Raw genomic sequence first — 13,969 nt, forward strand, 5'->3', positions numbered from 1 at the left:
AATCTGTAGCCCTTGATGTCAGTTTTAGTTTGCTTTCTTCAAACCAAAAGGTTTCTCATCAAGTTTAATGAGAATGGTGTGAGAAAAAGATACTGGTGCAAAGTAGAAATTGTGACATGAACTTAGTGTGAGGTGGTATTGGGAAAAAACCAAGCCCCACATTGGTTTGAGATAGTGTCGAGATAGAGTATATAAGTGAGGGACAACCCTCACCTTACAAGCCCGTTTTGAAGAGTTGAGTTAGGCCCATAACCCACATTCTAAGAGGTAGGGTTATTTTCTCCTGAATTCTGGACAGAGACAGAGTTTGATGTTGGTGAGGTCATGGTTAGGATCAATAAGCTGTGATATCATATTACAAGAAAAAGAAAATGGAAGAAAGTGTGGGAATATAATAAAAATAGTGGACAGAAATTGTAGTGCTTTCAGACTAAAGCTAAGCTGCTTTATATTCCCCTTGTTAATGTTCAAGTGGCTTACAACAATGTTGAAGTATCTTTACCACTCGAGATGTATCAATGTTTGGTTGGGAAATTAAATTTCTTGTCTGACTCTCACACAAGGCCAGATACTGCATTCACTACAAGTTTGGTTAGCAAATTTATGCATTGTCCAAGAGAAGTTCACTTACATGGCACTTATAGGATTTTGCAATCAAGGGAACACTAGGAAGAGGAATTTTATATAAAGGAAATGTTAATACAATCCTTGAAGCTTACAAATGCCTGACTATGCAGGGTCAGTAACTAATAGGAGATCCACTACTGGATATTGCACCTTTCTTGAGGAAACTTAGTAATTTGGAGAGTTAAAAAACAGAATGTTGTGGTTCAATCTAGTGCTGAATCTGAGTTTAAAACTATGGCACAAGGTATTTGTGAATTAATTTGGTTGAAAATTATCTTAGAAGACCTGAAGATTAAATAATAGGATGGACTTATGAAGCTTTAATGTGATAAGTCGGCAATTAGCAAAGCTCATAATCCTGTTCAACATGATTGTATGAAACAAATTGAATGGGATAGGCTTTTTATCAAGGAAAAGCTTGATTGTGGTTTGATTTGTACTCCATTACGGTACCTTCACAGTTGTGAATCACTGAGCTAATTTTTGAATCGTGAATAAAAAATATGCAAAGTTAGCCAATATTAGAATAATATGACAACTGAATCAGAACTTATGAAGAGAATTTTTTTATGAGATTTGAATCTAACACAATTCACAATTCGATTCAGAACTTATGAATTGAATCATAACAAATTATTAGAGAATATAGTATTAACTGATGCATTGTACTCTCTTGGGGTCAGCTACATGGTCTAAATGACAACATTGGGCTCTATCTGATAGTTAAGCAACATGGAGGGTTGTAGTCTATAGAGTAAATGCTAATGTTTTCTCTATCTCATTGTATTTCCTGTTGGAGGATTTATTTGTATTTTGGTGTTAAATTTCTGTTGAACTCCAGGTGCTGTTGTCACTGAATGGAATTGAAAATGACAATATTAGGCTCCTATCCAAAGCAGAGTAAGCTGTGCTTTGGCAATTACTCGTAACATCTCTTTTATGTCGAATCTCCTGAACAATAATTGTAACTTCTGGGTTTCTTTCAATCTGCAGATACATTTCTGTAAACCATAAAAAAGTTGTGTGGGATGTTAGTATTGTTGATGTTTCTGTTAATTTTCCTTGGAGAAGTACAGCATCAGAGTATAGCAACTTGGTAACTCCTCTATATTTCAAAGCTAAATATTTTATGTGTCCTGTTTGATGACCTCAATGGAAAAATTAATTTAACTGTGAAATAAAAAGTTGTGCCATCTTTTCTTGCACTGTGAATAGGAGTGGCAATTGCATCCATTTATTTACTAACCTTCCAGCTAACATAAATCCAATCAATCTGCCCAATCATAAAAATAAAACTCAATGGATTGGATCAACAATTATTACTAGATGATTTATAAACCATCTATCATATTCTTTAAATCAACTGGTCAAGATATTGGATAAAAGGTGGTCATAGGAGTAAGGGGCCTGTTGCAGGTTCTTCAGAAAACAGTTCTCATGAGACAAATCTTAGAGAGGTAATTTTTGTTGACAAGAAAGGAACAGTATGTGGTGCTAGTATTTGCTTATTTATTCACCATACTCTCCTTGAAAGTTGTCATTAGCATTTTTTATATTACACTTCGGTTCCTAATAATTTTTTCCTTTTTATGCTTCTTATTGATGATATTTTTGCACAGGTATTGAAGTCAAGATCTTTATGCTGTAAATCCACAAATAGTCTTGAGTCTTTTTCTTCAAAAGTTGAGGAGCAACCGTACTCTCTGAAGAACTTTTTAAATTCAATATCCACATCTGGGATTTGTTTAGGCATCCAACTTCAAGATCTATATGATTATTTTGATGTTACACTAAATGATTTTAAGGTAAGGCTTAGTCCATATGTAGTTCTTGTGCTTGTTTTTTACATTTGTTATTCATCCTTTTTATCGTGCTAACTATTGGATTGCTTCTTGTTACTGCAGATCATCATGGTAAATTCTGACCAGTCACAAAAGGTTTATATTCTTGAGAAATTTAGTGTTTCGTTCTTCCTGGCACTTTGCATGATCCCAGATGAGTCCATTTTGAAGCAGTTAGAGGTGATTAACTTGTCACTTATCAGATATGAAGTAAAATTACTTGAACATACACTTTACACAAACTTGTCTCCCATGTAATTTTCTGTTCTCTCCCCCTCCCCCTTCTCTCTTGATTCCCAATACTTCTTAATTTCAGGTTTATGTACTTATTGAATCACTTAAAGTACACTTCTCTCCTTCAATATACGGTGCATTCATAGAATTGACGAATCATCTGGGTACATTGCATGTAACGGGTGAATCTGGAGTCTTAAATTCCCCTCATCCTCCCAATATTGTTTCAGTTTTGCCAACATATTCTACTTTTGGCATATCCATTGTTTCAATAATTGATTCCATTGATCTTGATGTTGACCTTGAAGATAGTGGAGATAACAGCTCAAAGCTCATGGTTTCCTTACAAAAAATGGTCTTACGGTATGTTCATCATTATCCATTTGGCTGCCTTCCATGGGGGCATTGTTTATATTTTGACATCAACTGTGCAATTTGAAAATCAGTCTTCATTCTCCATACTTTTATTAAGTTGTGATCATTGAAACTTGTACTTTGTTATTGAATTCATTCTGTATAGTGGGGCTGTTCTTGTACGTGTCATTATTGTGCTTATTTTATGTGAAAACTACATTATTGCTTAAAGCTCTCATAATTTTCTAAGATCATATACTTTTTTTTTATCCGCAAAAATAGTAGATATCAGAGGTAGAGAACTGAGAGAATAGAGAGAATAAGAGAGAACATTGAGAACATGAGAGGGAAAAATTGATATTATTGCTTCTGAAAAGTTAATTTGAGTTAGTTACAACTAAGGTATTTAAAGACCTCTTGAACTGAGAAACTAACCATAACTAACTCTAATTAATCCTAACTAACTTCTAACAGAATGTAACAAACATAAGTCTGATGTTATGAAATAAATAGATACCATCAGCACCTACAGTACCCTGAAGGAACACTTTATTGGTCCCCTGTGATTTCACAAGACATAAGTGAGCATGAAACTCAAAGAAAATAACATTATCTTTAGCAAATTGATTGACATTTAACAAATGCTCAAACCGTCACCATTTCTTATATAAAAAGATGAAGAACCAGTATCAGAAATGCTTAGACATGGCAATGGGGCGGGTCGGGTACGGGTATTGTCTTCCCAATCCCTTACCCCGACTCCTCAACATATCCCCATACCCGTACCCGATACCCGACGGGTTTGAGTTTATTGTCCCATCCCCGTACTCGTCGGGTATCGGGTATTCCCAATCCCGTTCCACACACCATTTAGAAAAATATATTTTTTTTTGTAAAAACAATATTAAAAATTTGATTTTAGAAAAAAATAAATTGATTGTTAAACATTTATTTTTAACTACTTATATATCAATAAATTTATCATAACGTGTGTGTCTACATAAATAGTTAAGAAAATAATATTAAATTATGTAAAAATTCTAAAATAAAATTAACTAGTAATAAAAATTATATGTCTTTTGATTAAATTATGCAAAAATTCTAAAGATTTTAAGTGGCGGGGCGGGTTCGGGGTTGAGGTCGGGACGGGTCTAATAATCCCATACCCGTACCTGTACCCGACTTTTGGTTATCGGGGAAAACCCGAACCCGAACCATACCCGGTCAACTCGGGTATTACCCGTCAAAGTCGGGACGGATTCGGGCGGGTACCCACGGGTACGAGTTTTCTTGCCATGTCTAGAAATGCTCAAACCTTCACCATTTCTTATAAAAATCTGATTAGGTCCATCAAAATGAGACAACTGTTATGTTGAGATTCGCCAATCACATGGAAACTAGCTCCAAAATCTGGAATCCACTAGCTTGAACATTGCCATGAGATGCTGAGGTTGTAAGCATAACACTAGGTTGATTAGTTAGCTGTGCAACAGATTTGGAGCTAGGATTAACCCTAGTGTTTGAGGACCTAATCGAACCAACTGAATACGGGATAGGTTAGAGTGTAGTTGGATCAACAAAAGTGAGTGACTCGTGGGGTTGAAAATTCATATCAGATCGAAAATGGCACACATTGGTAGTGTGACCATACTTGAGGCAGATTTGACACTGAAAGTTGGCAAACCTGCCTCCACCTGCCAGAACCACTGTGACCAACACCGCGATCAAACAAAGTGTTACGACCACCGTTACTTCTACCATAACCTCCTCTAGAGCCACCAAAATCATTACCTTTATATGAGCTTCCATACGAATAACCTTGAGTGTAATTCAGGGAGGAGACGCAAGCACCTGAGTGTCTCGATCTCTGCAATGGATGGTGTACATTTCTTGCTTTCAATCACAGAAACTACTGGCGCATAACCCGAAGGTAGACCTTGAAGAATAGCATTGATATGCTCCCCATGGCGTACCGGAACTCCAACACCAGCAAGCTCATTGACATAGCCTTTGATTTTGTGAAGCTACTCGTCCATTGTTTTCCCTTCGGGTGAGATAGCACGCATCGCGGTCCGTAATTGGCGTGCCCCAGACTTGGTGTGAAGGCTGAAATGCTCGGGAATCTTCTCCCACACCTGATAGGAGTGATTCGAGCCTAACACGCGTGAAAGAACGAATTTCAAGAGCGTTGATTGAAGCCAAACAAGGAGTGTTTGATCCTGTACTTCCCATGCTTCATATTTAGGATTAACATGATCCATGATTCAATCATCTTCTGTGAGAAATTGAGGCAGAACGACTGGATTAACCACAAACCTCTGCAGCTTATGCGATTTGATGACTGGCTTGACGTGTTGTCGCCAATGTAGATAGTTGGAATCATCCAATTTCTCAGCTATCGTCGTCGGAAATGAATGCAACTAAAACCTTGAGACGTGGAAGCCATGGATGTGAAGGTGCTCGATAAACTGAAGAGAAGAGCTTTTACGAAGAAACAAGCTCTGATACCATATCAGAGTTAGAGAACTGAGAGAACAGAGAGAATAAGAGAGAACATTGAGAACAAGAGAGGGAAAAATTGATATTATTGATTCTGAAAAGTTAATTTTCACAGTTATGTATTTACATACTCTAATAGTAGAATATATTAATATGATAAAGCAGTACAAGGGGTACTATTATATGTACAAACATTAGTCTCCCATGCAGAGGTTTGGTTCCCTAATACAAACTATTCAGCACGAATTAAGGAACCAAAACTCAGACTGTATAGGTTACATAGATCATCCCAGCACCTAATCCAAATTCCCCCTGATTACAAATCGTTCTCTGATATTGCTGGACCAATAGTAGAAAGGTATGTCAAATCCTTTCTCGAGGTTTTTCAGCCAGGTCCAGCAGAAAAATATACCATCCTCCATCAGTTTGTTGACATTGAAGTTGCCATTTAAAAAGAACTATCTATTTCTGTGGTGGCATACACACCATGTTAGGGAAATCCACCAAATGAGTCATCGCTGCGATTTAATACCAGGAAAGCTACTGCAGAATGAGTGCTGAAGAAAGTGCTGTCTTGGATTCTGCGGAAACACTCCTGCCATGTTTATCCAAGATAAGGATTCCCTCCAAAGCGGCATAATTTTATGGCAGCTGAAAAACAGATGGGCTGCCTCCTCATCCTCTAAGATCGTATACTTGTTTGTCTATTTAAAAGGCTTTAAACTTGCTGGCATTTACATAAGTTTAGACTCGTTAGTCTATTTAGCAGTAGGTTTGTCGGCTTATTTAATAACTAACTGAATCTTTACACTAGCAGTAACAGAATCGTACTAACTAACAACAAAGGCTAACTGAATTAACTAACTTACTAACTGAACTAACTAACTAACTAACTGACCTAACTAATCTGTTATCACATATCTAATGCTAGAGAAGTGCTGTTAGCAAAGGCTAACAGCCCTTAGAAGTACACAAAATTACAAAACTGTTTATTTAGTTAAACAACACATGCTCTAATATTCTAATATCCCCCCTCAAAACCTGGAGGCTGTGTCATAAATACAGATTCTTCAAGAACCCCATTTAAGAAAGCATTATTTACATCAAGCTGAAATAGCTCCCACCCATGTGACAGAGCAAGGGTAAGAATAATACTAATAGTGACAGGTTTGATTATAGGAGAAAAGGTCCCATGAAAGTCAAAGCCATGAACTTGATGAATCCCCTTTGCTACCAACCTTGCTTTAAACTTGTTGATGGAACCATCCACATTTTCCTTTACTCTGAAAACCCACTTGCACCCAATAGCCTGTCTATTAGAAGGTAAAGAAACTAAGTCCCAAGTTTTATTTTTCAACAAAGCATCATATAAACTGTCCAGCACCTTGCCATGTGTCTTCTGTTGGGTGCCGGACAGTAAAAACTATTGTTTTTTTTCCACTTTTTTCTTATAAAAAATTCTAACTCTGATTTTCTTAAAATCCGTGCAGCAGCACGGGTCCACACCTAGTATAAAAGTTATTCTCCGCTCCCAGCTCCCATGAGAGATGAAATGTGTTGCACAAAACTTCAATGTAAATGAGCCTCTTAATGGTGGTGATGAGTAATGAATGGGATTTTGAAAGACTTTTTCTTCTATTTCTTTACAACTTTTTTCTGTCAACACCCTATTATTGACTTTATAGGGATTTTGAAAAAATAATTGAAGTTTGCACCCCTCACAAAGCAAATTATAGATGTTCCCTTAGAACAAATCTTCAGATTTTGCTTTACTATTTGCAGGTATGCTTCTTCAGAATTTCAGGAGTTATCTCTCAGTATGAAGTCTTTAATGATCTGTGCTTGTAAAATGAAGGAAGAAAAAGACAGCCAGGTTGTGCTTTTATCGGGAAATTTATCTTCTCCTGGTGCTGCAGTTGGAGAAGACTGTGTTTCTGGACCAAATATTGAAGTTGATCAATATTCTGATGTGGCTATGCTGGCTGATGCATGTTTCGCTATGCATTATGAATCTTCCAGAACTGATGTGCTTTGTCATAAGATTTTTATGTACTTAAATAATGCTGATATCCACTGCTACCCACATATTGCTGGACTGCTCATTGGATTCTTTCATAGGTTGTCTGCCTATAGTAGCAGTTTTGAGAAATCCTCTGCCAGTAATACTGTTGACATTTCAAAAATTTTCTCAAGTTTTGGGTTACAGAAGTTTGGCTTCTCAAATTATTTTGAATTTGGTTTCACTGATTCTGCTTGCATTCCATTGGATTGCTTTCCATTTGTAACGATTCACAATTCTGGTTCTCTTGGTAATCTAGAGAGCGCACTCGTACATGCCATTCCTGACTGGAGAAAATATTTTATCCTGAGGGACAGAAAAATCAAAAGTTCCAATATAAATATGAGGAGAGGGTCCAAATTTTTCCAGGTCTCTCCCTCAAAATCCAAATCTGATTTTGTATATTCTCATGAAACTGGGATTGCGAGCACCTGTGATATTTTTTCTACTGAATTGCACCTATTTGGAATAAGAGCACATTTTCATGACTCATCATGCATTATTGGGACAATCATGGTGCCTACTTCTAAGTCTTCTCTATTATTTTGTGAAGACAGTATGGATATATTGTCTTCTTCTGAAGGATTGGCTCTTACATCATCTTGGGGGCCGCAAAATTTTCAAGATAATCTATGGGGTCCCTCTTCACCAAATTTGTCTCCTATTTTAAATGTACGAGTCAGGAAAGGACAAAATATATCTTCAACTATTGATTTGGAAATAAGCATTGGCATTCAGCATGTCTACTGCATGTTACCTTCCGAATATCTCTCCATTATCATTGGTTACTTCTCATTATCTGATTGGGGTGGTGCTTCTGGTGACCAGTGTTTCTCTGACGAGCAAAGTGATACAGATGTAAAAAATGAAATGAAAATTACATATAAATTTGAAATCTTGGACTCCAATCTTATTTTTCCAGTGGTAAGTAATGACCGTCAGTTTATAAAGATTGAAATGCCACAGCTTTATTGTAGTTTCATCGAGAATTCTGGTGTTGATGAAGTACTAAAGAACATCCCTCCTGAATGTTTGGTTCCTATTCATAAGCTTGCAAAAAGAAATGATTGTTTAAATGTATTTGGGCGAGACTTGTTTGTATCATTCCTTCTTTACAAGAATGATTTGCTTGGCTTAGCAACAGTTGAACGGAATACGGAATTTTTAACAAGTGCTTTAATTGCACCCATAAATGCAGATGTTTGGGTCAGAATTCCAGTTGGTGGCAAATCTAATTGCAAAAGTACTTCATCAATATGTTTCATGACAAGCATCAGCAGTTGTCATATTGTTGCAGAAGGTATTTTTTTTTCTACTTATTTTGGTCATCTTCCTCCCCCCTCCCCCCCTCCTCTATTTTCTTATTCATGTACTTCCCTACTTCTATACTTGTTGGATCATGTAATTGTAATAAATAAAATTTCCTTCAATAACAGATAGCCACTTTTTTGATGGATGCATGGCCATATGGGATGTTATTGAGGAATTCTCCTCAGTTGATGATCAATCCAAATGTTTCAAATCAGATGTTCTGCAATTCCTTAATTCAAAGAGAAGTTTAGAGGCAACCCGAACCATTTCTCCAACTCTGATGGCCTCAACTATCATGTCAACAGAAGTTAAATGTTGCGCACAGTCTTTATTTATAAGCTTCCATCATAGAAAAGAAGATTTTGTGGAATTAATAACCAAGGGTGATTTGGGGTTTGTTTGTTCTGCATCCTTAATAAATGATTCCTTGGTATGTTTAGATTTGGGTTTCTCTTCCGTAGTGTTTTACTCTCCACGTGATTCTATTTTAGCAAAATGCACCCCAACTTCCTTTTCCATGTCAGTACTTAGTATCTCTTTTTCTCAATCTATTGGTGGAAAAAATAAACTTGACCTTTGTCTTTCATCCATTGATATTTGGCTTCATTTGGCTGAGTGGACTGAGGTTGTTAAATTCCTTAATCATTTCCGTTTACATTTGGAAAGAACTCCTGTGAATGCAATAACAAATAGTTTGTCCGTGGATGCTTCTAATTCTGTAAAAAAATCAACAGTTCAACATAGTTCAAGTTTCCTTGATTCTGAAAGCACCTCAGCACCTTTTACTTCACAAGAGATTGAGAATGATGTCTTTATAATTAAGTCAGAAAATTTTTGTATTACATTTCACATCCCTGTTTGGGTTGGTGAGGAACCTCATGTGGAATTTCAGCATTCTCAAGGTCTCAATGTGACACCTTTAAGTGTATCTTCTGATATAGTTGAAGAAAAAGATGCAAAATTTCTTACTGTTTCTTTCAACATGAATGGTTTTGAATTAGTTATAAGAAGCAGAGATATCCAACTGACGTCCAAAATGGAAAAACTTAGCAGTGTAATAATGATAGTTGAGAATGGAAGACATACATCTTGCCCACTGCTTGATGTAATTGAGGTTCAAGTGGATGCTGTACTCTGTAAGAATCATACGAACACCATTGAGCTCAATGTGGAAATTGCATGTGATAATTCAAATGTATGGATTTCGCATCCTACATTTCATTTATGGAATGCTGTAAAATTTGATGTTCCGGAATCAGGACCTTCTCAATATTCAACTAGTGGCATTACTTTCAAATTCCAGATGAGGAAGGTTTCTATTCTACTAACAGATGGAAGGGTATGTTGATATCAACTTACACTACTTTGTACTTCATTTTACTGACATTTAGTTCATCAATGACTTACCGCTTGATTTTCTCTGTTTGGTTTATCATTCTAAAAATATTATTTCCTATATATAATAAAACTGTTACTAAGTTTTTTAACTTTCATTGAATGATACTGATTGAAATTGAACCGTGGATTCATACACAGTTGATATTGAGCCGAAAAAACTCTTACCAAGTGTTTTTTGTTCCTTGTAGTGGAGCTACAATGGGCCTGAGCTGGAGATTCTGGTCAGAAACATCTTGTTTCATACAATTGCAAGTGGAAAGCACATGGAATGTTCTGTCAATGGTGATCTTCAAGTAAACTACAATAACATCGAAAAGGTATATTTAGTAAAATTACCGTCACATACCATTGTTATTGTTTTAATTCTTTTGCATTAACAACTTGCTTGCGGTTGTGTTGTGAATTGAAGGTGTCATGGGAGCCTTTTATTGAGCCTTGGAAGTTTGTGTTGACATTAGTCAGGGAACAAGAAATGAGTGTTATGCCGAATAGGTCCGTTTCAACAGATATCATTCTCAAATCTACAACCCAGCTGAACATTAATATTACAGAATCCTTAGTAGAGGTATATAAATTTTTGTTCTCTCTCTCTCTCTCTCTCTCTCTCTCATATATGTATATAGAAACCTGTTATTTTATGACTTTCCAAATAATCTCTTTGCAGTCAGTTTATGGACAACTTCGGAATTAACTAGTTCAGGTTCTTTGTTTTGGTGACTGATCATTTTGATAGGCTTACAATGTAATTGATAATTTTTTTCTCTATGATAATTGAAAACTAATTTGAAGTATCAAGCATCAGCCCGTCCATTGGCCCTGTAGGCTGCAGCTATAATAGTGTAATTCTGTTCAAAAGTATAAAATAATTTTTTTTGGCATATTAAATTTATAATGAAGATTCCAGTTCTGTTGTTTTTTTTGTTTTGTTTGTTTGCTCTTTAATTAATTCGTTTCCCTTGAATGATTGAATAAGTTTGACTTGAAGGGATGGTCGTAGTCCCTACTTTCTACTATTGTAATGTGCCAAGCTTAATACTATACTTTAATATGGAAATTTTTGTTTTTCATCTTTAATTTAGACTTATAGGCTTGCATGGTTTGTTTTACTGTTGTTTAAAAAATCAGATTTCAATATTGATAATCTACAGTTGTCAGTTACTGCTCTGTTTGGTGGTTTTTAATATCTAGTATTTGTAAATGAAAAATGACCCAAATTTTACCTGTGAGCTTTGTTTTTTGCAGTGTCTTTCACGTGCTACAGAGATGTTTTCTGATGCCCTGGGTCTTATGGTATTGGATGATCATGAAGGCAACAAACTTGTGCATTCACCATGTGCAGAATATATGTGTACTAGAAAATGTGGTGCTCCTTATGTTTTGCAAAACTTGACTTCTGTGCCTCTTTTATATCAAGTATTTCATGGGCTTGTCAATCCTGATGATCTTCATGATTCTGATGAGAATCATGCAAAATATGTGCAACCAGGTTCTTCAATTCCGATATACATGGATGAAAATGCTGAACAGCAACTTTCGCGTTTCAGGCCTTCTCATTCTTCTGATAGTTTAAATGAGCCAAGGTCAAATGGATTTGCTCATCATTATATTACTGTGCAGCTTGAAGGAACTTCTAGGTCATCTGGTCCCATTTCAATGGATTTGGTGGGACTAACATGCTTTGAGGTTAATTTCTCCAAGACATATAATGACACTGCTGAGGATAATAGTCTGAATACATCCCCTACTTTTGTTGTTCCGGTTGTATTTGATGTTTCAGTGCTGCGCCATAGCAAGTTAATACGAATATACTCCACTGTATGTACAAATTGGTTATTTGTTTATCACAATTAGCTGGACATTTTATTTACACCATTCATCCATTTTACCGTCCTTATTAGTTAGCTTTATGATGTACAGGTTGTACTTCTAAATGCAACCTCTACCCCTGTTGAGCTGCGGTTTGATATTCCATTTAGTGTGTCACCAACGGTACACGATTTTCTCCTGCTATTTCACATCTTCCATTGCTAGTGGATTGTTATTTTTATGTGATATACTTGTATGATGTATCATTTCATTACTTCAGTTATTAGGTCCAATACAACCTGGGCAGCAGTTTCCACTTCCACTACATTTGGCTGAAGCTGGCTGTGTAAGGTGGCGACCAATGGGGAACTCTTACTTGTGGAGTGAAGCTCATAACCTCACCAATCTTCTTTCAGTAAACAGCAAAGTTGGAAATTTTAAATCTTTCATGTGCTATCCATCTCATCCAAGTAGTCGTCCGTTTCGGTGCTGTCTATCAGTTAAGAATATTAGCTTGACTTCATCTGGCTGGCTGAAAAATAATGTCCCTGCAAATGATGTAAAGAAGCACTATATTCATCACTTGATCTTAAGTGCTCCACTAATAATTAACAACTACCTTCCTAAAGAAATTTTGTTGATCAGTGAGAGTGGTGGGGTAGGCCATACTGTGAGAGTTTCAGAGGTTTGTGATAGTTGTTTTATTTTTATTTGTTTAGTTTTTTATTTATTTTGTTTGTTTTTGTGTCTGTGTATTACATCTGTTCATTACAGTGGTGCAGCATTCTAAAGACTTCCCATATTTTCTTTTTTTAGGTGGGAACTTCTGTATATCATATTGATCCCTCACATGACCTAGGACTGGAGATCTGCATTGATGGATTTAAATGTTCTAATTTTAAATTTCCTCGTTTAGAAACTTTCTGCACAATGGCAAAGTTCACTGAACCCAAGTTTTCATTTTCTGAAACCCTGATATTTGAACCAAATAGTTCTAATGGTAATTGATTTATTTGTAAACTTTTGTCTTGTATTAGTTTTGTGAATGTATCCTTAAATGTATTCTCTTGCTCTTACCTGTAGGCCCAGTATATGTTACTGTAGAGAAAGTGATGGATGCTTATTCTGGTAGTAGGGAACTCATCTTTTTTGTTCCCTTTATTTTATATAACTGTATGGGTTTTCCCCTGTGCGTAACGGAAGCCACTGGTGAAACCAATGAAAGGGAATTTGTCATTCCTTCTTATTTTGACGGAGGTGAAAATGAAACATTATCATATAAAAAGGATGGTCTTTCTTTGCTTACATCCAACCGTGAATTACCCGTGGAAGTTCCTCATAACCCAAGGAGTTATATGAAGAATCATACCATTTCTTACAGAGAGGATGGTAGTGCAAACTCTATTGGTAATTACCATAAGAATTTGGGAAGGCAACACAGCAAAATTGATTCTATATTTCGAAATTCTTCTTCAGGAAAATTGAAGAGTATGCTGAGCTCGAAGATCCAGTCCACTTGGAAGGATTCAGGTTCTGGTAATCATGAGCGTGAGAAGGTTCAGCCATGCATTTATTCTCCAAGCCCTGATTCCTCTGTAAATGATGCTTTTGTTAAAGTATGTAGATGTTTTTCTGAAGATGCCAAGGAACAGTTGCCATATTCTCTGTGGTCAAATCCATTTTCTCTGCTACCACCAAGTGGTTCAAGCACTATCCTTGTTCCTCAGTTGACTTCAAATTCTGCATTCATTCTAGCTATGACATGTAACTCAGTTACTGAACAATATGCTGGGAGGATAAATGCAATCACTTTTCAGCCTAGGTACATATGGGTCTTCAT

The 13,969-nt window shown here is 36.2% G+C and overlaps 1 protein-coding gene across 6 annotated transcripts in view; it reads left to right on the plus strand.

Annotated features, from left to right (window-relative positions):
- The window catches only part of LOC100783352 (uncharacterized), a 47,030-nt gene that overhangs the window by 19,181 nt on the left and 13,880 nt on the right, over positions 1–13,969 (plus strand). For 5 of the 6 annotated variants that reach the window (XM_041008187.1, XM_041008184.1, XM_041008185.1 and 2 more), the window contains 14 exons: positions 1,469–1,527; positions 1,621–1,723; positions 2,247–2,432; positions 2,532–2,648; positions 2,785–3,065; positions 7,338–8,914; positions 9,051–10,264; positions 10,512–10,640; positions 10,733–10,888; positions 11,566–12,138; positions 12,241–12,312; positions 12,410–12,814; positions 12,946–13,129; positions 13,213–13,951. In XM_041008187.1, coding sequence (XP_040864121.1) covers positions 1,469–1,527; positions 1,621–1,723; positions 2,247–2,432; positions 2,532–2,648; positions 2,785–3,065; positions 7,338–8,914; positions 9,051–10,264; positions 10,512–10,640; positions 10,733–10,888; positions 11,566–12,138; positions 12,241–12,312; positions 12,410–12,814; positions 12,946–13,129; positions 13,213–13,951 — 5,795 coding nt within the window. The remainder of the gene's footprint in view (positions 1–1,468; positions 1,528–1,620; positions 1,724–2,246; positions 2,433–2,531; positions 2,649–2,784; positions 3,066–7,337; positions 8,915–9,050; positions 10,265–10,511; positions 10,641–10,732; positions 10,889–11,565; positions 12,139–12,240; positions 12,313–12,409; positions 12,815–12,945; positions 13,130–13,212; positions 13,952–13,969) is intronic. The other variant, XM_041008188.1, reaches the window with a different exon arrangement.

The sequence above is a fragment of the Glycine max genome, chromosome 13, assembly GCF_000004515.6.
Source record: "Glycine max cultivar Williams 82 chromosome 13, Glycine_max_v4.0, whole genome shotgun sequence".
NCBI classification, from domain to species: Eukaryota; Viridiplantae; Streptophyta; class Magnoliopsida; order Fabales; family Fabaceae; genus Glycine; species Glycine max.